Genomic DNA, 27012 nt, shown 5'->3' with positions numbered 1-27012 from the left:
ACCTTGTAATAGGTGTTATCCCAGGACAGCAGGATGTAGTCCTCACATATGGGTGACGTCATCCACGGAGCCCTTAAGCGGGAAAAACTTCTGGCAAGTTTCTAGAAGCTTTTAACTGGCTGCCTGAGGCTACTGAGCATGCCCGGCATGCCATGATATTCCCTGCCACAGGGGTCTCACTCCAGTCTTGTATGTAGCAATAAGCATAAGCAAAAATAAAATAATAAAGTCTGAGGCCCAACTCCGCGGGGTGGCGGGTGGGTTCCGTGAGGACTACATCCTGCTGTCCTGGGATAACACCTATTACAAGGTAAGCAATTTTGCTTTATCCCAGGACAAGCAGGATGCTAGTCCTCACATATGGGTGATTAGCAAGCTAGAGGCTGAGTCATTGTCCGTGCATGGAGCGGTGATGCTTTGTTGTGGAAATGATGCAGCCGAAGTTCACAGCAGGTTGGTTGTAGAAGGAGTTGGGATTAAACTGAAAACAAGTTCTTTAAGACAGATTGTCCATAGGCTGAATCCTGTCGTCCTTCCTTGTCTAAACAGTAGTGAGCTGCAAAAGTGTGGAGAGAAGTCCATGTTGCTGCTTTACAAATGTCAATGATTGGTACTGAACGAAAATGCGCTACTGAAGTTGACATTGCTCTTACGGAATGTGCCTTTACTCGCCCTTGGAGAGGAAGGCCTGCTTTTGTATAGCAAAATTGTATGCAGTCTGCTAACCAAGTGGATAGAGTATGCTTTCCCACTGCTTTACCTGGCTTATTTGGGTCATAAGAGACGAAAAGCTGATTGGATTTTCTGAGGGACGTAGTGCGATTCAAGTAATAGGACAATGCACGTTTACAGTCCAAAGTGTGTAAAGCTCTTTCGCCTTGATGAGAGTGAGGCTTTGGAAAGAATGTGGGTAGAACTATAGTTTGATTTAAGTGGAATTCCGTAACTACCTTGGGAAGGAATTTTGGATGTGTTCGGAGAACCACTCTGTCATGGAGAAACTTTGTATAAGGTTCATATGTGACAAGTGCTTGTAATTCACTAACCCTCCTAGCTGAAGTAATAGCTATGAGGAAAATAGTTTTCCATGTGAGAAATTTAAGTTCACAGGTATCTATGGGTTCGAAGGGAGAACGCATTAATTCTGTTAAGACCAGATTCAGGTCCCATTGCGTAGCTGGGGGCCGAATTGGTGGTTTTAGTTGAGTAAGTCCTCTCATGAATCTACTGACGAGAGGTTGTGTTGAAATTGGTGCATCTCCTATCTTGTTATGATAAGCTGAGATTGCACTTAAATGTACTCTGATTGACGATGTCTGAAGACCAGAGTCTGAAAGGTAGTACAGATAATCTAGTAGAGTAGCTGTGGGGCAAGTGAAAGGATCTGTATTGTTTTGCTTGCACCAGGAAGTAAATCGTTTCCACTTGAAAGAATAATTCCTTCTTGTGGAAGGTTTGCGGGAAGCTATAAGCACCTGAGAAACATTAGTTGAGAGGTTAAGTGATTGTAAGATCAAGCTTTCAACATCCATGCTGTCAAGGATAGGGATTGAAGGTTGGGATGGCGCAACCGGCCCTGATCCTGAGTGATGAGAGTGGGAGCTACTCCCAGGCGTATTGGATCCTTGATTGATAGGTCTAGCAGTGTGGGAAACCATACTTGTCGAGGCCAATATGGGGCTATGAGAATCATGGACCCCTTGTCCTGTTGTAGCTTCACCAACGTCTTGGTGATAAGCGGTATTGGAGGATATGCATACAGTAGGCCTGAGTTCCAAGGGCGAGCAAAGGCGTCCTTGGCTGGTTGGTGCTTCTGGTTGTGTCGAGAACAGAAGCTGTCCACCTTGTGGTTCAGATGCGATGCAAAGAGGTCCATTGTTGGTTGTCCCCAACGTTGGAATATGTTGGTCGCAACAGAGGGATTTAGGGACCATTCGTGTGGTTGGAACTGGCGACTGAGTCGGTCTGCTAGTACATTGTGAATCCCTGCTAGATAAGTGGCCTGTAGGAACATTGAGTGGTTCAAGGCCCAGTCCCAAATTTGTGCCGCTTCCTGACAAAGGAGATACGAGCCCGTACCTCCCTGTTTGTTGATGTACCACATGGCTACAGTATTGTCTGTTTGGATTAGCACAGTCTTGTGTGAAAGGCAGTCCTTGAACGCATGCAGTGCATAACGTATAGCTCGAAGTTCCAGAAAATTGATTTGGTAAGTGGCCTCGAGTTTTGTCCAAGTCCCTTGCGTTTGGAAAGAGTTCACATGAGCTCCCCATCCCAAGGTGGATGCATCTGTAGTTAATGTTATCTGAGGGATCGGTTTTTGGAAGGGCAGGCCCTTGCGCAAATTGTCCTTGAGTGTCCACCAACGTAGCGATGAGCGCAGCTGGTGGGTTATTTGGATGCGAGAGTGAAGTGGTTGAATGGCTTGGATCCATTGTGATCGAAGAGTCCATTGGGTTAGTCGCATGGCAAGTCTTGCCATAGGAGTGACGTGAACCGTTGACGCCATGTGGCCTAGTAAGATTAGAAATTGATGAGCTGTTGCTTGCGGTTGTATGGACATGGAGTACGCCAACCGGGACAGTGTTTGAGCACGATCTTCTGGAAGAAAAGCTTGTGCAAGGTTTGTGTCTAGTTCTGCTCCTATGTACTGTAGCAGATGAGACGGCTGAAGGTGGGATTTTTGATAGTTTATTAGAAACCCCAACCTGTGAAGCAACTGTATTGTGTAACGGAGAGACGTTAGTGCTCCTTGATGCGACTGGCTTTTTATTAGCCAATCGTCTAGGTAAGGGAAGACATGAACACCTTGTTTGTGTAAATGTCCTGCTATTACTGCTAGACATTTTGTGAATACTCTGAGAGCTGAGGCAAGGCCGAATGGTAGGACTCTGTATTGAAAATGCTGGTGTCCCACCTTGAATCTTAGGTACTTGCGATGAGGTGGGAATATAGGTATATGAGTATAGGCATCTTGAAGATCCAGAGAACAAAGCCAATCCCCCCTTTGTATGAGAGGAAGCATGGTGCCTAATGACACCATCCTGAATTTTTCTTTCTTTAGAAATTTGTTGAGATTTCTGAGATCTAGAATGGGACGAAGTCCTCCTGTTTTCTTTGGAATGAGGAAATATCGGGAATAGAATCCTCTTCCCTTCTGGGAGTGTGGCACGTGTTCCACAGCCTTTGCTTGCAGAAGAGCAGATAATTCCATTTGCAATTGAGGAATGTGTTCGAGATAGGAGTGTTGTGGAGGAAACTCCTGCGGGGAAGTTGTGAAGTCCAGATGGTAACCTTGTTGGACTATGGATAGGACCCATTGATCTGTGGTGATGTTTTCCCATTCGTTGTAAAATTGGGAAATCCTTCCCCCTACTGGTAACTGTGGAAAGGGGTTTGGTTGGCTCCGTTCTCTGGTACTGCTTTCAAAAGCCAGAGGTGGAAGCAGTTTGGGGCGGAGGCTGAGGTCTTGCCGCTCTCTGCTGTCTCTGTTGAGGCCGTTGTTGAGGCCTTGTAGAGCGTGGTCTAGAAGCCTGAGGGTAATATCTCCTCGGCCTGTAGAAAGGTCGTCTTGTATCCCTACGCGGAGGCTTGCGGGCAGGATGAGTTGCAGGATCATGCGACAAAGTGGAGAGCTGCTTTAAAGTTTCAGAGTGCTCTCGAAGCTGTGCCACGGCGTCTTGTACCTTTGTTCCAAACAAGTTGTCACCTTGGCAAGGTAAGTCTACCAGCTTATCCTGGATTTCTAGACGCAAGTCCGAAGCCTTCAACCAGGCCCATCTACGGGCACTGATACCAGATGCTGCCGTTCTGGAGGAAGTCTCGAAGGCATCATATGCCGCTCGCACCTCATGTTTGCCCGCATCCAGTCCCTTCTGCACAATCTGTTGTGCTGCCTCTTGGTGTTGTTGGGGGAGAGATGGGAGAAAGTCCTCTATCTGCTTCCACAGATTTCTTTGATGCTGTGTCATATATAGTTGGTACGCAGCAATTTTGCCATTTAGCATCGCTCCCTGGTAAATTTTCCGCCCCATCAGGTCCAGGAATCTATTATCTTTCCCTGGAGGGGTAGAGGCGTGCGTCCTAGATCTTCGTGACTTTTTCTGCGCCGATTCTACAACTAATGAGTTGTGTGGCAGTTGTGGTTTCTCGAACCCTGGGGCTGCTTGGACTAAATATGTAGAGTCCACTCTACGATTTACTCCAGGTGTTGTACACGGGTGCTCCCAAATCCTTTGCTGAAGTTGCAGCAGTACGTCATGCACTGGGATAGCCAAGTTATGCTTTGGGGGATCTACAAACTGTAGTATCTCCAGTGTCTGCTGCCTTTCATCCTTCTCTGCTTGAAGTTGAAAAGGGATGGATTCTGACATTTCCTGTACGAAGGAAGCAAAGGATAAATCCTCAGGAGGGGATTGCTTCTTGGCCTGAGGCGGAGTACCTTCCGATAAAAAATCCTCAGAAGAGTGCTCTGACTGTGTATCAGACCATGAGTCTGTTGGGACCTGGTGTGAACGATGGTCTAGCTTTGCAGATGGTGCCATACCAGATGGTCCTTGTAGAGGATCTTGAGTGTCCGGCTCACTCTCACCGGTATCACTCTGTCCCTCAGGCTGTGCAGGCAAGGAAGCTAATAGATCCTGGTATCTTTTTGTTAGCAGTGCATGCAATCTTTTGTCAGAAGAAACTTCTGTAGCCTGCAGGGATGTATGTTTAGATTTCCCTGATGCCTTTTTCCCTTGTCCTGGAGTTCTGGACGGGGCTAGGGTGTACCGTGGTGCTACCTGTGCTGCAGTAGGCAGTGCTGTAGTCAGGAAGGAGAACATAGAGATGGGAATCAAGGAGGAGATAGGCCTAGGGGCCATTGCGGACACCGATTCCATCGATGGATCTGAAAGCTGTATCGATGATGAAGCTGCAGAGATCATCGGAGTAGCAGGTATCGCTGAAGAGCAGCTGGTCGCATCCATCGGCACAGAAAGTGCTGTTAGCGGAGATGCTGCAGTCGTCCTCGGCACCGAGATCGATGATGGCACCGGCAGTGGCATCGATATCGACGATGGCACCGACAGTGGCATCGATATCGAGGAGGGCATCGACTCGATAGCCGGCATCGATTGAGTCATCGGCATCGGCCCGATGGCCGGCATCGACTGAGAAGTCGGCATCGACCCGGAGGTCGGCATCGGCCCTAGGGTCGGCATCGGCGATGTCGCCGGCATGTTTTCCTTGAGGGCATCGGTGACAATTTTCTTAATTAACGCCGTTAAATCTGTCACGGAAGTCGATGGAATCGATTCCTCTGTCGGTGCTGCGGAGGTCGATGACAATTTCCGCTGCTTAGATACCGGTTCCTCCGGCGGTGGTAACGGAGGGATGGAATGATGTCTGCGGTGTTTGTGCTTTGTACGAACCTCAGACACGGATTTTGACGATGCCACTGACGGTGTTGGCGATGAAGCGTCTCCTGAACCCTCTGGAATTCTCGTCTTGAGAAGTATCTTCTTCGATAAGCCTACCGGTGAAGATTTTGTCGATGTCGAGGGCGACGGCGATGGCCGGATTTGAAAAATCTGGGCCATTTTTTCCTGGCGAAGTTTCCTACCCTTCACCGTCATTTCTTGACACTGGGCACAGGAGGCGATGTCATGGTCTCCTCCCAGGCAGCGGACGCAGTCGACGTGCGGGTCCGTGATTGACATAGTCCGGTTGCAGGCCGGACATTTTTTGAATCCGGAAGTTTTTTCCGTCGACATCTTTCGATGATTCCGGATTCCTTTTTCACAAAAAAAAATTATGTGATGTTTGTCACCAGCCGGTGACAAACGGAGTAAGACCCGAAAAGGGTAAAAATTTGTAATTTAAAGTTTGTAGTTGTGAGGTGACTCACAGGACTCCTGGAAGCCGCGATGCAGATAGCAGCGCGGAAAAAAGAAGACTGGAGTGAGACCCCTGTGGCAGGGAATATCATGGCATGCCGGGCATGCTCAGTAGCCTCAGGCAGCCAGTTAAAAGCTTCTAGAAACTTGCCAGAAGTTTTTCCCGCTTAAGGGCTCCGTGGATGACGTCACCCATATGTGAGGACTAGCATCCTGCTTGTCCTGGGATAATTCTATTATTTCTTGCTGGGATTATTTATTATTTTCATATAAAAGTTTTGCCATTTTACCACACAAGCTTTCCACACCACATAAATGTAATAAAACATCTATTTTTTCCTATTTTCTTTTTCACGATTGACAGAAGTAACAGTGATTTTAGCTGGTAGGTTTCATTACTGCATAGCTACATTCAAACACCTAGTCATTTAATTTTGGTGCTTTGACAACTCCATTATTTTAAGATGTTAAAATATAAGTTTGCACTTGCCATGCAAGGCTGCGGACTGAGAAGAATGTGTGTGGTGAGGCTAATTACATGCAGTAAGTGGGCACAAACAAAAATGCATTGATCAAATCCAAGATTAAACTTGTGTGAATGCAAGGCAACAAGAAACTGCTTCAGTTGTTTGAGAGTTACATTAACCAATTAAAGTCTAGAATATTGAAATAAAGAGCTGTCTAAAAGATATGAATATTAAACATAACTCTGGAATTGAAAAATCAAGTTTGGAGTGTTTCATATATTTCTTTGGTCTGGCAGTATCCTCCTGCTCCTTTGGGCTTCCAGCCTATAAGAGGGGATGTGTGTGCATGTGAGAGAGTGCGTGCGTGAGGGCATGTGTGTCAGGAGCCTGTGTGAAGGGCAGTACTGAGAGAGGGGTCACACTCTGGGAGTAGAGACAGAATGGAAGGGATTGAGCCTAGAGAGGGAGGGCAGAAACAGTGGCAAGAAGGAGTTGGGCCTGAGTGGGCAAAGTGAAAGGAGACTGGCCAGGGGAATAGGAAGACAGGGTAGAAGAGACATTCTTACAGTGAACCTCTAGGGAAATTCTGCTCAACATAATTAAAAAACTCTGCATCTTTAAGGAATAACTTTTTTCTGTATTGCGTTTTAAATTAATTAAACTTACTTAAAGACCATCATGTATATTGTATTATTTTGACCAAAATAAAATATGCAGAATTTTAAGTTTTTGTGCGCAGAATTCCCCCAGGAGTAAGAATCATATCCAAATCCTCCACATGACAGTACAGAGCACTGCCACTGAACCAGTCCTACATGTGTTTCTTTACAGGACAACACATGCATTTTTAGTGACTCCATTGGGCCTCCACCCCATCGGCTGACATCAGCAGCTGGAGACAAGAGTGAGCCTTGCCATTTTCTTGCTTTTCTGAGTAACTTGCTAGCTGGAAAAGCTGTTCACAGGATGCACTTTAGAAACCAGCTAACCTGAAGGGAGTTCTGATTAGCTGCAGACTCCGTTGAGCCCATGTCCATCCACCGATGTCTTCAGCTGGAGAAAGTCTCGCGTAAGGCAGCGGCTCTAACATGGTCTGCTTCCTTAGAGCCCATCCCTTCGTGAGCCCTGAGGCCAGTGGCTGTGGCATTAAAGGGCTTTTCTTCTCTTTTTCTTTCATTTTATATTAGGATCTTTTGGTTGAAAGATGATGGGTGTGGTGACTATTAAGGTGGCTATATTTATTACATTTTTTTTTTATTTTGGCTATTATATTTGTTGCTATTTGATAAATATTTTCCTGTAGTTTTTATTTAGGGCTTTTTTATACCGACACTCATGATACCAATCATATCGTATCGGTTTACAATAAACAGCGGTGCAATAACATTAACATCGATGTGAACAGTAGGCGAAGAGAGAAAAAGTGAATGAAAGTTACAATAAACAGGGGCACTTGAACTGGGAGGAGGAAAAGCCAGAGGTATGGCTAACATAGAAATAAATAATATTTAGTCTCAGAAATAAATAATATCTAGACATCTACTTAGGACTATAATAATCACTTGTACTCAGGATTGAATATTATCAAATATATACATGATATCCTATACCTAGGGCTTTGGAATATCATATGATTCCTGACTAAATAGTATTTGTTCATAAAACTCAGGACTGATTAATATAACGTCAGAAGCCGTTGTAGGACAGGGCAGATATACAAAGCCTAAAAGCCCAAAGGGTTCCATTTATTGATGCTGACTAAAAGACTGGGCATATCACTCAATTTAGAACTGTCAGCTCATCCACTGCAAATATGGTATATTAATGCTAGATCAGTAGAACATAAGGAAAATTATGTGATCAAGGTTATTCAGCAATATGTTAGACGTTTTGCTTATTACACAATTCTGGTTTAATGAGCATGATACTGCAGTGTTAAATCAGATCTGTCCACCAGGTTTTTCATATTTGCAGAGTCATGCTTAGAAACCGGGAGAAGAGTTTTAATGATTTATAGGTCCCACCTATAAGCTCAGAGTAGCTACTGAATTTACCCTACCTATAGAGGCACTTTTTGCAAAGGTTGATATGTGGCTCATTTGTTTGGAATATTAGACATGACCTTAGCAAACATTGCTCAGCTTGCAAAGTTGTTAGTTACTATGCAGTTAGAGTATTAAAAATTAATTTCAATGTACATGATACTGAATCAATATATGCAAGAGAGCTATTGTTAATTAGGACTGCTATTGAATATGCACAGTTGGTACAACAACTTATGCAAAAAGCAGGCCATACATTAGATCTACATTTTTTTTTTTCAGAAAAACGGCTTAGATTAGGTTGACATTTCCGGTTTAATACCATCCCATAAACATATATTCAAGATAGCACCCTGATGAAGAACTTTCGTTCGAAACACGGTCCCATATCGGGCTGGGAGGAACTGGGCATTCTTTGAAATATTAAGAGCTGAGAAGAGCCAGGCTTTCTTTGAACTATCATTACATGGTGGCTATTTAGCGTTTCTCTACTGCGTGTGGCACAAAACAAGATAAATTCTTTGGATTATTCTATTTATAAGAGATTATTTAAAACAATTTCATTTGCAAAAAAGCTTTAAAAAATGTTTGGTACATCACTGTAGATCTATAATTATATACAATCATATGTTGAAATGTTAACTACATTTTTCTGATGCCTATTATGATGATCTACCGTATTTTTCGCTTCATAAGACAATTTTTTTCCCTATAAGTGGGGGGCAAATGTCGGTGCATCTTATGGAGTGAATATTAAAAAAAACAAAACAAAAAACTAACTACAACCCCCCCCTCCTGACCCCCCCCCCCAAGACTTGCCAAAAGTCCCTGGTGATCCAGCAGGGGTCTCCTGCACGTCGGCCGTCAGTATTCAAAATGGCGCCGATAGCCTTTGCCCTTACTATGTGACAGGGGCCACAGTCGGCTCCTGGACTCCCGCTGGACCACCAGGGACTTTTGGCAAGTCTTCGGGGAGGGGGTCAGGAGGGTGGGAGGTTATAGTTAAATTTAAAGGATTGGTATGGGGGGGGGGGGTTGTTTTTCAACAAAGAGAATGCTAAACGTTTTCTGATCTGGGGAGTGGAAGAAATGGCCCTCCCCAGACCTGAAAATGAAATGGGGCAAAAAAAAAAGGTTATGCCCTCCCCTAATTTGCTCCATAAGATACACAGATGCCCGGAAACAGAGCTGGTTCAGCACACCTTTTTTTTTTTTTTTTTTTTAATTTTCCAGTTCTGAATCCTAGGTGCGTCTTATGGAGCGAAAAATACAGTAATTTATAATGATTGAACTCATTTATGAGGAGGAATATGCTGTTTCCACTCATGTTATAATGTGGGAAAAGGGGTTGGTGTGGATTTAGATTTCTCATCTCAGATGAATGAATAAATTGGAATACCTCTGTGGAAAACTTCTGATAAACTAGCGCTGTGAAATCAGTTATGTTAATATGCGAGCACACCTCATGATCACATATGATTTGATCAAACAGAGGCAAGTTCTTAGGAAAGTTGAAAGAAGATATCGAAAGAAACAAGATGAGTCTAAACTGTAGTATTTCTTTTAAGGGGATACTGCAATCTTTGTCAATTTCAAATAAATCTTTATAACCAAATTGTTTTCCATATTAAGAGGTTAATTTTTAGGCAAGGCATTCATGTACAATCTAATCTGTGCCTTGTTACAATCCATTAGCCAAGTTTTTTTCAAGGTAAGGGGTCAAAATTCAGTCACAGTTTCAAAACAGGAGTAAGCTATCACCTGATTTGAGATAAGAAGGCCTGGATTAGAAGGGAACAATAAATGGACTATGTTCATAATGGTTTCTTTAAATAAAATGACTTGCTAATTGGTAAACTGTGGTCAACTTATTCTCAGTTAGAACCATGTCAGTTAAGTGTTATACAGGGTATCAAAGATTCCACCTATGAAATCATAAAATGCATTATGAACAAGTTTCTGATAGAGGGATCTGTGCCAAAGCAGTTAAAAATGGACACTGAGACCAGTTATAAAAAATTCTACTGTGCCTCCTGAATCATTAAACTTATCACTCCATATCTAATTTGACAATTTTAGGAAAAATGTTAGAAAAAGTATACTTGTATAACTTGATGAATTTTTAGAAAAGCATGCTATATTGGATAAATACCAGTTTGGATTTAGAAAATGTCACAGTACAGAAATTTTAGCAGAATTGCTTACCTGTAACAGATGTTCTCAGAGGACTGCAGGATGTTAGTCCTCACACATGGTTTGACATCAGCAGATGAAACCTCGACAAAACTGTCAAAAGGTTTCTAGAACTTTGACTTGCCACATTGGGCATGCCCACATGCCCTATATACCATGCATCCAAATGGGGTCCCTCTTCAATCTTATAACATACAATTATATTAAAAAAACAAAAATAGGAGAAAATTCCACAGAGTGGCGGGCGGGTTTCCTGAGGACTAACATCCTATTGTCCTTGCTTTCTCAGAGGACAAGCAGGATGGTAGTTCTCACACACGGGGAATCCCTAGTTACAGGATGCTCCCCCCCCCAAAAAAAGGGGACTAACTCACCCAAACTAGGTAGGACACAATAGTTCTGTTGGTAACAGAGCGGGGAGACTGCCTGAACCTACCTCTCCCTTGATGGGAAGAGTTGGGTTTTACACCTCAAACAGATTCCAAAGAGCAGATTGGCCAAACCTATTGTCACGTCGGCCATCCCTATCCAGACAATAGTGAGATGTGAATGTGTGGAGAGAATTCCACGTTGCAGACTTCCAGATCTCTTCCACGGGAACTACTCACAAGTGGGCCACCGTGACGCTGCCATGGCTCGGACAGAGTGAACCTTGACAAGACCTCCCAAAATTCAGCCCACCTGGGTATAACAGATAGAGATGCAATCTGCTAACCAATTTGAAAGTGTCTATTTGGCAACGGCAATGCCCAACATATTCCTATCAAAAGAAACAAAAAATTGGGTAATAGGGTCTGGAGATCTGAAGATGGCAAAGCAATGTGACAAGGTGATAGCTACAGCTAGAAGACTGCTGGCTGCAAAGAAAGAGGAATAACCAGTAAGAACAAGGAGGTGATAATGCTCTTGTGTAGGTCCTTAATGAGGCCTCACTTGGAGTACTGTGTTCAGTTCTGGAGTCCATATCTCGAGAGGGACAAAAAAAGGATAGAGGCTATTCAGAGAAGGGCGACCAAAATGGTGTGGGGTCTGCATGAGAAGACCCATTAGGAGAGGCCGAAGGATCTAAATATGTATACCCTGGAAGAGAGGATGTACAGGGGAGATGTGATACAAAAACTTTCAGATACCTGAAAGGTTTTAGTGATGCACATTTGACAAATCTTTTCCTTTGGAAAGAAATCAGTAGAACTAGGGGTCATAAAATGCAACTTCAGAGAGAACATAAGAACATAAGAAAATGCCATACTGGGTCAGACCAAGGGTCCATCAAGCCCAGCATCCTGTTTCCAACAGTGGCCAATCCAGGCCATAAGAACCTGGCAAGTACCCAAAAAGTAAGTCTATTCCATGTTACCATTGCTAATGGCAGTGGCTATTCTCTAAGTGAATTTAATAGCAGGTAATGGACTTCTCCTCCAAGAACTTATCCAATCCTTTTTTAAACATAGCTATACTAACTGCACTAACCACATCCTCTGGCAACAAATTCCAGAGTTTAATTGTGCATTGAGGAAAAAAGAACTTTCTCCGATTAGTTTTAAATGTGCCCCATGCTAACTTCATGGAGTGCCCCCTAGTCTTTCTACTATCCGAAAGAGTAAATAACCGATTCACATCTACCCGTTCTAGACCTCTCATGATTTTAAACATCTCTATCATATCCCCCCTCAGCAGTCTCTTCTCCAAGCTGAAAAGTCCTAACCTCTTTAGTCTTTCCTCATAGGGGAGTTGTTCCATTCCCCTTGTCATTTTGGTAGCCCTTCTCTGTACCTTCTCCATCGCAATTATATCTTTTTTGAGATGCGGCGACCAGAATTGTACACAGTATTCAAGGTGCGGTCTCACCATGGAGAGGATGATTTAGAACCAACGTCAGGAATATTTCTTCACAGAGAGGATGGTGGATGCCTGGAATGCCCTTCCGGAGGTGGTGGTGAAAACAAAAACTGTGAAAGAATTCAAAGGGGCATGGGATAAATACTGTGAATCCCTAACAGGTAGAGGATGTAAACGAAGAAAAGAATGCATGGGGGTAACCTTAACTGATAAGTGTAATACTTTGATACAACTCCAACATTGCTCTCATAATAGGCATAACGGGGAATTGAATTCAAAACAGCAACCAAAGAGGGCCCTGACTTTTAAGGTCTGGGAAGCTGATAAGTATGGGGGTAACCTATATGGCACAGCAAATACTAGCATAAGCTTGCTGGGCAGACTGGATGGACCATTTGGTCCTTTTCTGCTCTCATTTCATTGTTCCTATTCTAGCAGAGCTCTCCTCCCGCTTAATGGCTAGAGTGGTTGAACCTATTCCACCAAAGAAAAGAGGGCGGGGATTTTATTCCAGGTACTTCCTGAGTCCAAAGAAAACAGGAGGACTCCGTCCCATCCTAGACCTAAGGGCCTTGAACAGATTTCTCAAAAAAGAAGTTCAAGATGGTTTCCCTGGGCACCTTGATCCCCCTTTTGCAAAAAGGGGACTGGTTATGCTCCCTTAATCTCAAGGACGTGTACACTCATATCGAGATCTTCCCCAGGACCCATTTACACTATGGCGAACAAGCCCTGCACAGTTTGAACTGCAAGCAAGCCTTAGCCTTCTATCTGGAGCGGACAGAAGTCTATAGACGATCTACCCAACCGTTATCAAGGATTGGCCCTAAGGAACATCACTTCTACTATATATGTACTTCACTGGCTTCCTGTCAAATGGAGAATTCAATTTAAGATTCTTACAATAGTACATAAGTTAGAAATCTAAACATACTTTCTCTACCTTCCACACGCGATCATAAACTGCAGTCAATGCGTGTGTGGACTTTTTATGTTGTCCCTTCTTTTCTACTTTATGAAGTGCTTTGCCAGCTTAGTTGCAGGGTAAGAGATTGCCTTTTTTCCTGAAAATCGTAAAGGCAATGTATTTTAATGAGGAATTCATTTAATTTGTTTTTGCATAAGTTAACAGCTGGAATGGTCTTAATTTTTTTTTTTTTTAGACATTTAATTTTGTTTTAGCTATGCTCACTATTTGAATTTTGTAGTTTTATTTGTAGTTTTATTTATGAGCGTTTATGATGTACACCATATGGAAAGTGCAGACTATTAAAAGCTTTAAATATGTAAAAAAAATGAAAATTTAAAATATTAAAGCATACAATCATGAAGAAAAATTATGAGTTCATATACATAGCATGAACATGCAATTAATAAAATATACAATAAATCATCCCAAGTGAGAGAACAGTTTATTATATCATTAAACATGTTTCATAACAAGCAGGCTGTGTGTGTAAAACTAAAATTGGCAAATTTGGTTTCTGCATGCGTTTAATATGCTTGCTGCCATCTGCATATGATAAGTCATGATAGGCATGGTGTTGAGGCATAAAAGCACTTTTAGAGTTCATTCGTAATTAGGGAAAGGCAAGTGTCAACTTTGCCTGATGTGGGGGGGGTTTTTCACCCCTTTCAAGACAATTGTCATAAGATTTATATGTCTAATATGTTACTTTAGTCTGAAATTAGTAGAAACATTATGATGTTACAAGGAGTAATTCTAATTATAAACAGCCAAGCACCTTGTCAAAATAGAAAAAGAATATCAAAACAAATTAAAAATTGGCTTTTAATATATTGTTAGAATGTGTTTGTGGCCATATTTTTTTTACTTATTGGTTTGTGGTTTACAGTATACTGTCTGATCAAGGATTCTCTCTCTAGATATATATCTATATGATATATAGTCATTCAACACCACTCTGATCAACCTGTATTAGCAGCATATAAGAAATCAAATAAAATAAGACAAAAATTCTCAATAAAAAAGAGAATATGATTTACTTAAAATTTAAATTGGAAACAGTACTAACATTTAACATGCTCTCCCAACCCGATATCAAACCCAAATTGAGATATTTTTCTCCTTCTTTCCCATTCAAATCTATGTTTCACCATAGAAGCAATCTCTGCCACATCTCTTCTCCAGAATCCTCATGAAGTATCGATTTCTAGAAAAAAAGCTATGGTGAGTCTAGTCACATAGATCAGATATGAGGACCCCAATATCCCAGTAAACAATGCCAATACAAGAAGGAAACATCAGTACCAACAAAAGCAACAAAATAATTTTCAAACCAAGTATCTAAAGTTCAACATATTTACAATACCACCCAATATGGCTAAATGAACCAGTCCCTCCACAATCTCTCCTGCAAACCTGGCAAAAACACAAAACAGATACTTATAGCTATGATGTAAAATCCTGATCAATAACTTTTCTGGCTGCATATAGAAATCTCATGAATTAACCAAATGTGTGTTCAGTCATACTAATTTGAGTCCATTTGAAACTATTCCATACACATACTTCTACTCTTCAAGTTGGAGAAAGAAAAAACAAACTTGATCCTTCCACTCTTCATATAAATTTAGTAAAGCGTTTCCCAACTAGTGTGCCTTAAGACCTGTTCAGATATGCCATGGAAATGTCACCACTGCCTGATGCTCATATTCAGGCTAGCACTTGGGCTCTGTTCTTACACCAACAGGAAGCAACAATGGTGGCTCTTAAATGTGTAGGAGCTCCTTTTTGAGAACATGAGTAATCATGCAGGCCTCTTTCTCCTAGTTACAGCATAAGCCCCAGAGTGTGGTAATTAATCGCCAGCATGCAAACTATATTACACACAGCATAGTCCTCTGGATGGCCTCTTGGCCTCTAGCCAGAAAGAGAAATCTGGCAAGCGGCATGTCTCACTTGTTGATGTCACCTCCTCTGCCAGTTTCCCTCTTAAGTCAGAGCTGCTTGCGGCCAGTGGATCTCATGAGACTGAGGCACCCCCATGGTTCTGGCTTCAGAAGGAAGCAGACAGAAGCAGCAGCAAAAGACACGCTCCTCACTGACTCCTCCTGCTGGCAGGTGACCATGGTGCAAGGGACTGGAAGCAATGGGGTGGGGGTGGGGTGGAGAGAAGACTTTGCTACCAACAATGGCAGCTATGACCAATGCTTCCTCTAATTCTTGACAGGCTACATGAGCAGAAATTTTCCTTTGTGCAACATTTATAAGCAGAATTCAAATTTGTGCGCTATAAACCAAGCATGTCTGAGCAAATATAATGCAAATATCATTGAAGTTATGAAAGTGTCAAGTAATTGTTTTAATGAAAATAATTCTAGATTAAGTTATTTTAGCATATCATGAATTTGGCTATCAAAGGGTGGAAAAAGATCAGCATCCCTTCCACTTGCTAGTGATATGCTGTAATGAGGCAGAGATGAACCTGACTGAAAAAGCGTAAGGCCTAAGGGTGAGAGGCAGACTAGATAAGGAAGCAAGTCCCTCGGGTCATAGGAGAAAGGATCTAGATTACTAATCCCACACCAAGTACAGAATCCCTCCCACTTGAAACTGTATGACCTTCTGGTTGCGGACTTTCTAGCTAAAATCAGCACATCCTCCATCTCATTTGGAAGAAGTAAGGTGAAAAATACTGCGCAGTCAGCATCCATGCCAAGAAGCCAGGGATGGCAGGTTAGGATGGTAGAGCCTGCTGTCTTCTTGTGTGATGAAAATTAGAGCTATCCCCATGAGTGTCAAAAATGCAGAGGAAATGCAATCAAAAGTTGCAAATAAATGAAGAAAGGATCTCAAAACTATCATAAAACAATTAGCTGTTTGTTAATTTTTACTTTTAAACTACTGTACTTTTCCATTTATATTTATTTTTTTGTAATATTATATGGTTATATTCAAATAATATCGAGACAGTGCATGCAAATCCCTCATATCCCTTCCTTTTGGTCTCTTCACAGGTTCTGGAGCAAGTTTTTCCTTCTTCTATTGCTTCCCTCCTGTAAAGCAAGGAGAGAACACCATGGCTTGTGGAGAATTCAAGGATGCATCCTCAATCCCTCAGGCCTAGTGATAGGAATATGGTTGGAACCAGTTGCCCCACCCTTGCTCTTCCCTTTTCTTGTTGGATTGACTCAAAGTACTCAAACAAAAAGGATATGTGAGATTCAAAGTCACTGGTGGGCTCCAGTAATAGGCTCAGTCACAGAAAAAATTACAAAGATGTGTAGTACATAATATTGGTAAAAGGTAACAAGATGCCCCCTTGGGGCACTTTTGTGAGACTGCAAATGGACCTATTAAGTAAATGAGATTCTTTAATGATAGCATATATATTTAATGAGTAGATAGAAGCATATCTCACGATCAAAGATGATGCTGAAACAGTTGAAATCAGTTCTTTCAATAACTTCTTTGCAAGATTTGCTATTCCTGAACGTTTTGAAAGTGTCAGAGAGAACCATTTCCCCTGTAAAATGTGTAAGAGGGAAATTACATTACCACTGCCCACACAGGCCAATTGACTCCAGACAGAGATTAAATGGTGCTCTGAAAAACAAGCTGGCCAAGATCCATGATGGAACTTCTCTGAAATGGCCAGATGCCCTCTTACTTGCCTTACTGAGAATGAAAAACATACCAAATTCTAAGCACAGACTTACACCTCATGAAATATTAATGAGAACACTTATGCCACTGGCACTATATCTACGTTACTTGCGGACAATTTTGACAGGATGAACTGATTTTACATTTTCTTTCCCAGCTACATCAACAGCTCAAGAAATATCATCCAAAAGTTGCAATATCAAAGGCTCCATCTAACTCTACTATTCTTGATGCTCAGCCCAGAGACTTCATCCTTCTCAAGGAATTCCAGAGAGAAAATATTTTGCTCCTAGATGGAATGGCCTTTACCAGGTCCTATTGCTAAGCCACTCAGTTTTGAAGTTACAAGGACTTGACCACTGGCTGCATGACAGTCTTTGGAAAAAGACTGCTGATCCAATTTAAACAACACAACCAGGCATGCCTGAAGTCCACTGGGAAGGACCCCTCTAGGTTCTGTAGTGGACAGGCAATCTGTCTGCCAACTGAATAAGGACTCACTTTTGCAAAATTCTCCAAAAGGACTACCTGAACACAAAAAGTGTTCATGTCATACTGTAAAAATCCAATGGCACAAATACATACCTTTATAAATGTAATATCTCATGCATATTCATTACCCAAATTACTAGTAAATTTCTATGAAAAGTATTATTAGACCACTAGCTCTAACTTCTTTTCTACTAGCAAAGTGATAAAGAACTACTGGTATAGACTGGCTCAAGCTAGCTAAAGGCTTGTGCCAACTTCTACTCTTTTTAGCTACTTCTATATCTAAGCTCAATGCTGTTTAAAACTGATATCAGAATAGAGTGCAGTGCATTATTGCAAGTGGTAAAGCTTAACTCTGGCCAAGGTCAACTGACTAACTAGGACTCAACAATTCCCTCCTCATATGCTTTGGAACTTGCAATACCTATGCCTATGAGCAAAATTTGTATTTGGTCAATAAGCTGTTGGCAAGTCTCTTCCAGTTCAATGGAGTCTTCCATCTCAGTTAAGTTGATAGAGTAGATATCATGGTCAGGACAGTGGATTGAGCAACAGTTTTCCTGAAGAATAGAGAAAACACTGGAAACAAAAGCATTTGAGTACTACTAAGCTAACGATGACAATAACAGTACTCAAATTTCTTTCCCAACCCACCAAATCATGATCCTAGTCCAAAAACATCTCAATCCCATCCACCTCACTGATAACTCATGAGCTTGGTTTGCAAGCTCTGATATTTTGGTAATATTATGCTGGATTTATTAATAAAAGAACAGCAGGAAGTATTGATAAACTGACAGACTTCTCCCTTCTAAGCTAATAACATATCTAAGCCAAGCAATTATCCATTACTACCCCTCTCAAGGATTTAATCTTTGCCTGCATGTCACCCATGTTTTTAGCAGTCTCAATGGCTAATGCTTAACCAATAGAGGAAAGATTCTTGACAAATTCTTCCAAACCCCAGAAAAATGGTTTGTATAAACCAAGACAGTCCATTGTCATCTAGGGGAGTATAAGATTGCTTTAATATGCCTGTGAGGATGAATGTCAAAATGGTGATCAGTTGAAAAGTTGCTGCAATGAAAGAAACTTAAGCAGTTGATAACAGTGTCACACTGAAGAGTAGGATTCTTCTAGCCCAGTGCTGTCCTAGGAAGAATCCTACAGAATATCAGCAAAGAGCTAAAGTTTTCTAATAATGAGATTCCTACAAGGGGTGAAAATTGAATGAGATACCAGATCCTTCATAAGAATTATCCACAGCAGAGTAATGTCCCAATCACTTGGACACAAAGAGTGACTAATAATGTGATTAGGCAACAAAAAGTCCTCCATGAGGTCACCATAGACTTCAACTGAGGCATTATTGAAGAGAAAGCAGATCTGATTAAATGTCATTGCTTCTTGGAAGATAAAACAATAGGAGTTATTGGGGTGTAACACCAGCATAGTCTTACACTGGTGCTACCCTTTAGATCGGTTCTGAGATATGCTACATTTGGCAACCACCAAAGGAGAGAATAAAATGTGCTGTAGATGAGGTTGCAGATATATTCATGAGGGATGATTTGAAGCCCATGGCCAGTAGCGTTTGCTGTAAGGAAACTGAAGATTTGGCTTGCCATGTAGTGACAAATCTAATGACATAGTCATTAAAAATCCAACAGTTAGTAAGATTCAAGCCCCCTCAAAGTGGTAGTAAGATTGACAAAGGCATTCATTCGCAGATTATATTGTCTGTCTCGTTCACTACTAATTACTTGTAGCTCACTCATAGTGGAGATGATTAGGGTGTTTAAACTCAAGAAACAGGGTTGTAAAAATTCTTCTTGTCACAATAGTTTCTGCTCTTTTCCTTGTATATAAGAAATTGCTTAGCTTTACCGGAATAACTGGGTGTGAACCTCGTCTTACATTCAGGTAGGGGAACTGCTTAGGGACCCCCTCCCCCCAAAAGCCCCTTAGGTTGGGCAGGCTCGACAGGGCCCAACCCCAGGTTGCTCAGTATATTTATGAGTCTCCTACATGGTTTTTAAATATTAATCACTGGTTCTCCTGATCTTAGCCTTGCTATCTTAACTATTTTCTTAATAAATGAAATTCCTGAAGTCTATTTGTCCTGAATGTTTGTCTTAACTAGACTAAGTTCTATAAGATGAATTAATAAGGCTGAATGAATTATTGAATACCTAAAAATATTTACAGTATATTAAAAAGTTTGAACAAATTTTATTAGAAATACACTCAAAAGATTAAAAACTACATATCCTTAATATATCACTTAGAAGAAAATGTTCATGTAAATTTTATAGTGTCCCAGGAAACGTATGTGAGGTCTTGAATGTCCTGCTTTTTTTGGAAATTAATGAGGTGGTATAAAAACCTTTCAGGGAATGTTCCAATCCTCAATTTCCAATAAGTTCACTAACGTTAAGCTTCAACGGCTTTGCTGCAACCACAAGCTTTTCTCCTTAATAGCAGCATAATCCAGTTTGAGCCTCGCTGGTTTTCCTAATTGGCAGTATCGCAGGAAGGAAGGCTCAGGTTATTTGGAAATATTATATATATATATATATTCACACACACACACACGATGTACATAAAAGCTTGAATACCTTTTTGTGAAATGTATCGATTTTCCAGGATTTAGTGACATATTATACCAATACAAAATATGGTCCTCACTCATATATATAGTCAATGTCTCAGCTTCCTGAGGAAGTCTGAATAAGGCGAAACAAAAGGTCTCTTGTTGAGGGGAGACTAAGAAGAGATTCATCGCATATGGATTAAACACACACTCAACAATATTTATTTCTATAGTTTCTATCTAGAGAGAGAGACTATAGAAATAAGTAGTATCGTGAAAAGCTTTGATGAAATCCAAGTCTACATCTAGCACATGCCTTTAATGCTCTAGTCACCCAAAGAAATCTATTAGATTTGTTCGACATTTCTCTAGTAAAATCATGCTGCCTAAGATCCTGCAAACTGCTGAATTCTAGATCATCGATTATCCCTCTTTTCAGCGGAGTTTCCATTCATTTTTCCACCACAGAAGTTCCCAACCTCCTGTCTGGTACCATCCTAAATTTAGAGGAAAAACATCCGCCTTTGTCAAATTCTGCAATCATATTTCATATGTAGCTAAGATCACACAAAGTTGAGAGTCATGAACTGAGAATAGCGCCTTCTTAATGTTTGGATTAAGCAACTATATGATGGGGTTAACATCCTGCCACTCAAACCCAATGGGGTCTCAAAATTGTCTGGCTAAACTAGATAAATTAACCTATTCAATTGCTTTTTTTATTCAGAAAAATTATAAAGTGCTGTGTGGAAGTCATAGGCTGTCCTCCTAATTAAACATATAGTCCTCTTAGAGTCTTATCAGTCTCCTTTTCTGGGGGATGGAAGCAGTAGGTGTATGAAAGTCAAAAGGATCCTTGTTGGTGTAGCAGCAAATGATTTTAGTAGGACATTTCACCAATTGATCTCTGTACATTTGCATCCTAGGAAGGAGATTTATGAATAGGTCTGAAAAACAATGAAAGAAACACCACAGAACTGCTTAGGGAGCATTCCGACAGTAGTGATAAGTATTGAGTGTCTGAACTAAGGAAGCAACAGAAGCTCTCTCTACATTAAAACTTTCTGACAAGAGTTATTAGAGAGGAGACAGCAGCAACCAGTCCTTTCTTCCACATTACTCCTGGCACACAGGGTATTGGAAGGCTGAAGATTACCAGAAGCAGTAGGTAGCTGACTGAATGGGTCTGTATTGGTATTCTCTAAGCAGCTACAGACAGAATACCAGGAAATTCTAGGAAAAGACTGAGTGACATTAAGAAATCCCCATTGAGTTAAATATAACAGAAAAAAATAGAATATTTTATACTTTAGTATAACATTATGAGGAAGTTAACAAGAAATAGATCTACTTTTAGGGATCTGCAACCTGGAACAGCCACTGTCGGAGATAGGAAGTTTAGTTCTATGGACCCTGGGTGTGATAGATTAGGGTCTGACTTAGGAAGGCATATCTTATGCTCTTAATCAGGCTAGCTGTGGGACTCACCCTGAAATATGGGAGTCAGAGAATAACTAAGACAAAATGGTAAAAGGCATTCAGAACATACCCAAGTTCACACAAAAGAGCTACACCTGTTACCTATCACCTAGATGTAACATTACTCTCAGGAGAAGGAATCAGGCCCAAGGGACTTCGTCATCATGCCATGGGAAGCAGGTTTCGGGAAGAGGGACCAACTGATGTTTCAAATTAATATTTATGATTGTTGAAGACTCAAGTAGTTTGTCACAGGAACTGGCCCTGCAACATGAAATGTGTTCTAGGAGACAGAACTCAGATCTGAGCAGTTTCATACAGGTTTGACAAGAGGATCACAAGATGAGAAAAGCAATTCTGATTCTTCCCACCCCACTGCTTTGCAATTTATATGGGTTCTTAAAAGGTGCACACAAACACCACATTTTGCAATTCACATTCATAGATGTTTCATTACTTTCCTTGAAAAGTAATTTATTTTTTTTTTTACTCAGAAAAGTATTCAGTTAGTTGCCCTTTGCTCTTTACAAGTCGGCTACTCATGTTTTAGGTATTTGTTTAGAGTAAAATAGCAAACATCTAATAATGGATAGATGGCACCGGTGGACAGACTTCTTTTAGGAGTGAAGACAGGATGAATTGACTTGACACTAGAGATTAGAGGAGAGGGGAGCTAGTATAATTATATCTGAATTGTAAATGTTTTTTGGGAGGGGCAGGGGGAAAGATTGTCCTATGTTTGGGTCTCTCATTTTGAGTATATTAAAAGGTTTTAATATCTGCTATTCCACTGTGTGTTAAAACCTGTTAATGGACAAAAATGTGACTGTGCATGTTACATGAAAAAGATGTGCATGTTGAATGCACCAAACTTCCTGAATAAACATCAATCCTATCTATGCTCAGCTGGCGGGAGTGCATTCTTTAGACTTGTTTGTATATAAAAATCAACAAAAGCCAGCAAGCACATACCATTAAAAAAAATCACAAACCTTGATAATAGGCATTACCAGCAATAACAAATGGTCTTCATTGTCTTATGATTAATCATTGGTCTAAGTCAATGGTAATGTACAGTTATTTTTATAATTAAGTTTTTGCAAGTAAAAAAATATATAACAGCTTTTAGATTAGTTTCAAAGAATCATTTAAGAGATAATGGCAATGCAACATAGTAGAGAACAACCCCAACACGGTCCATGGTTCAAATCAGAATTCGAAACATGGACCGTGTTGGGGTTCCTCTCTATTATGCTGCGTTGCCGGTAATGCCTATTATCAAGGTCTGTGATTGATTTTTCATGGTATGTGCTTGTGAGATTTTGTTGATTTAGTTATAGGATTTGCCCTCACACTAAGTGCATGTGGGCTTTTGATTTAGTTATAGGACTGCCCTCACACTATTGCATACACTCATTTATATATATATGAATATTTACATTTTTGTGTATGTATTACAGATGGAATACATTTTCCTAGGATTTGGGTTTCCTCTCTCTATTATTTCTCTTTGAGGGTACTTAGTGCCTGCACCAAAGCAACCCAAGAACATAAATGTGTGTATCAGAATCCCATCTAGGAATGCCATCAGATAGTAAACTCAGGTACAGCAATAAGTTTTGTTATAAAATTGATTCCCAACCTTCTATTCAGACCTAGTCTGATCTTAAAAGTTTTTCCTTTTTCATTAACTCTGATACAGCTTGTGATTTTTTTCCCCAAGGTACAACACTTTTTCACACTTAGTATGAGAAAACCTTACACTTAGATATAATCTTTTCCTATCCATCCAAGAAATCCTGCTTTGCTGTAGAAGGAAAGAGACCATATGTCGCTATGAAAGAAAACAATACCTAACCAAACAAAAAAAGGAACTGCCAGCTGAGGATTAAAGCTTGAGCTTTTCAATGAAGATTTGTCTTCCATAAGAGTACGGGAAAAAGCCATTTTCGAATAAGGACCATTATGAGTGCCACCATATGGACAGCTAGGCCAGATGTTCTAAGCATTTTTCCCTAACAGACATACAATGGGAAAACTCTTTGGTACACCTGGCCCAGTCTGATTAAGTGCTCATCTCCAGCCCAGTCACAGTGCACATCAAGGTTTATTTTATTGGACGGATACACATAGGCCAGATGTACTAAGCATTTTTGCCCAAAAACACACAAAGTGTCAGATGTGAGGTAGGAGGAAGGAGAAACAGCCTTTAGTAGTTTCCCAACCTTTTCAAGCCCCAGGCACACCTTCATTAACAGAAATGTGTGGCACACCATTCTCCAAGGAGCAGGTACTGCAGACATGGAGAGCATGATAAATACGGCCAAAAGAAGAGCTAAGGAAACACTGAAAGCTCCACCAGTCTCTCAATTTTAAAACAAAGTGAGAGAGGACTAACTATCTTTATAAACAAGTGCAGGATAAAGGAGAAGTCCGTGTAGGATTGGCAGCTGGATAAGTTGGTCGTCAGAGCTCCTTCACTGCTAATACTCCCGTCACTCACAGTAAGTCACAGCCAATGCTCAAAGCAGGCTTTCCCCCATCTCATTCAGCTTGGCCATTGGACAGAGGCTGGAAGGACTCAGAAGACAAGGCTCAGGAGGGGGAAAGAGGAAGTGGTGCTGGGCACATTAAGGCCGATGCAATATGGATGTGCTAAAAATGTGCATCCAACTGGGCGCTTTTTTTTTTTTTTAAAGTGCACATAATCACCTCTTCTGGGCACCCAATGCAATAAGCAAGTGAGCTGCTGCATTAAAAAGGACACGGTAGGAATAAATTATGCGTCCCTAACGCTTCCAGGAGGCACGGCTGTGCGTGGGTTAGGAAAACGGATGTTCAATTTATGAGCATCTGTTTTATCCCGTGGCAGCTAATTTACTGACACAATATGCACGTACAATATACACAGCACGGAGCATGTATATTGTGGATGTATATTGTGCGCCCAGAACATTTTTTAGTTGCCTTTTTTTTTTTTTTGCATGCTGCTGCTTTCTGTGGTTCTTCGGACTCACGACAATACCAAGCAGGAGGAACCACAGAAAAGCAGTATTTTTTGTTTTATAAGTTGAACCCTTGATATGCAGGATGACTTTATGTCTGCTCCAAGGCAGGTGTAAAATTTTACAGGTTAAAACGTGTGCTTCAGGTGCACGGGGATTTTTTGCATCACATGGAATTTACATGTGAAAAGTGCTATTAGCTACATGCGTTTTTGAACACGCTGATCCCCTTATTGCATATGGGCTTATGGACACGCATCCAAATCCTCAACCTGTGTGCTGGACTGGGCATTTCATCTGCTCCAATGTGTGTACTGCACAAAGTAGGTAGGGCCCAGCTATCCGTGCCCTGCAAGAGACTCATGCTGTAACTAGAAAAGGCATGCATGATAATTCATTTTCAGGGCTGGATTTATTATGCCACCCATAAGCACCAGGTACATAGAAATCAAAGAGTAGCAAGGATGAGTCCCAGGTTGAGATCACCTTCAAAATTTGGCACTCAAATTCAGAATTTACTTATGCCTACATCCGGTCCTGTGCATATTGTCAGAAAGAAGCACCGGTGTCTCTTGTTGCTTTAAAGTACTAGAAGCAGAGCCCAGGTGCTGGCCTGCATTCGAGCACCAAAGTGGTGACTTTTCCATGGCATATCTGATCAAGTCTGAAGACAAACCATTGTGTGCTATGGCATACTAATTGGGAAACACTGCTTTAGTGCATGTGACCCACAGAATGACGATCCGCTTCCTTGCCCGGCAGAACATGTACTTACGATTCCAGTACACCGGGTAACATTCCCCTTCGGCCACATCCACCTCGTAGAGTCCGCTCCTCACACACACCGGCTCGATCTTTATAATGTCCTCCATGGCCACCACCCCATCATCCAGCGGGGAACTAGCTTGGTTCAGGTGCCGGCGGGCCGCCGCTTCTTCCTCGCCATCACCTGCCACCAGACAGCTGAACTCCCCACCTCTTGCATCGGCAGCCGCGCTCAGCTCGTAGAGCTTCCTGTACGCCAGCTCGATCCGCAGCGAATCGTAACCGATAAAGGGTTTCCAGGTCTTCTTTTCCTCTCGGTAGAACCAGCGCACCTCCTCCGGCCCCAGCTCCGTCACGATCTCGTAGCGCTGGCGGGAGCTGCTGGAGCGCGTCCTCTTCCTGTCGGGCAGCGACAGGAGGGTGGCGGAGCTGTTCAACTCGCTGTCGCCGTAGTCGTCCGAATAGTAGCGCAGAGAGCTCTCGGACTCGGAGCCCATCTCGAAGGTTTCGTCGCTGAGGGAGGTTGCCAGCTCCGGTTGGGAGAAATTCACCTCGCTCCGTCCCAGCCGCATCGGGGCAACGACGGTCTTCTCTTCCTCCAGGCTAGCCTGGCGGGGGAAGGCGTAGCCCTCGGGACTCACCTCCCAGTCGCTCTCGCCGTTTTTCTCCGGGCTCGCCGGCGACCTCCGACCGGAGTAACTCATGCCGCCGGCGAGGGGTTAAAGTTTCTGGCTTCAGCCTGGTCTCTGCGGCCACGCGCCTCGCTCCCCTGACACATAAGTGCCGCCGCCACGCTGAGTTTATCTTTCAAATCCTCCGGCTCCCGGCAGCCAGCGGCTCGGAACCCAGCCACAGCCTCAGCATCACGCGAGGCCGCGCGGTATTGTCACGCGCACAACGTCTGTACGCAGTCTACCCTCGTGACCGTGCATTCCTTGCGGCGAGGACGAGAGGAGGCGGGGTCAGTTGCGGAGACTAGACGGCAGGCTCCGAGTGCGGGGTGAACGATTGCTCGAGCTTCCACGTGCAGGCGCGGTTGACATCGTCAGAGATTCCTTTTGCTGGGAACCACAGTGCTAGAGTCCACGTGCAGGGTGACCCAGCGCCGATACTCCACGTGCTGAGTGATGTATCCGCCAGGCGGACTCTGCGTGCGGTGTGACGGCGCGAGATTCTTTGTATGCGTGGCAGATATTTGTAGTGGGTGTCTACGTGGGGGGAGAGAGCATGAAATGACGGTCCGAGGAGGGGAGGGGCGAAGTCAGTTACATTTTGAAAGTTATTCTCTATACTTCAAATTATTTTCATGTTTTATAAAGTCAAAGTTAATATAACCTGCTCATTTTTAACAAATAGTGATAATTTGTGTAATGTCACTTAGTTTCAATGTCTTAGTTGTGGAGGTTTTTACCTAGCTTTTAAAGCTAGCAAACTCTTTCAAATTGAGGTTGAGGAGGATTGGAGCATCCTGTCTGCGGATTCTACAAGTAGAGAGAGTGGATGCCCTTCAAGGGGCTCTGCTCAAGCTATTGGTAATGGAACCCACTCGATCTAGTGCTCACTAATGGGGATAATTTATTTATTTACTTTTATATACAAGTGTTCGATTTTACATATCACATCGGTTT

The 27012-nt window shown here is 42.1% G+C and overlaps 1 protein-coding gene across 2 annotated transcripts in view; it reads right to left on the bottom strand.

The window, feature by feature from the left end:
- Positions 1–26518, bottom strand: part of DDHD1 (DDHD domain containing 1) — a 302420-nt gene extending 275902 nt beyond the window's left edge. For both annotated transcript variants that reach the window (XM_029598301.1, XM_029598300.1), the window contains exon 1: positions 25395–26518. In XM_029598301.1, coding sequence (XP_029454161.1) covers positions 25395–26088 — 694 coding nt within the window. In that variant the 5' untranslated portion in view covers positions 26089–26518. The remainder of the gene's footprint in view (positions 1–25394) is intronic.
- Between the last annotated feature and the right edge of the window lie 494 nt (positions 26519–27012).

Source organism: Rhinatrema bivittatum, chromosome 4, assembly GCF_901001135.1.
Source record: "Rhinatrema bivittatum chromosome 4, aRhiBiv1.1, whole genome shotgun sequence".
Taxonomy (NCBI): Eukaryota; Metazoa; Chordata; class Amphibia; order Gymnophiona; family Rhinatrematidae; genus Rhinatrema; species Rhinatrema bivittatum.
Note: the sequence above shows the minus strand (reverse complement) of the source record. Positions and strands in the feature narration are given on the sequence as shown.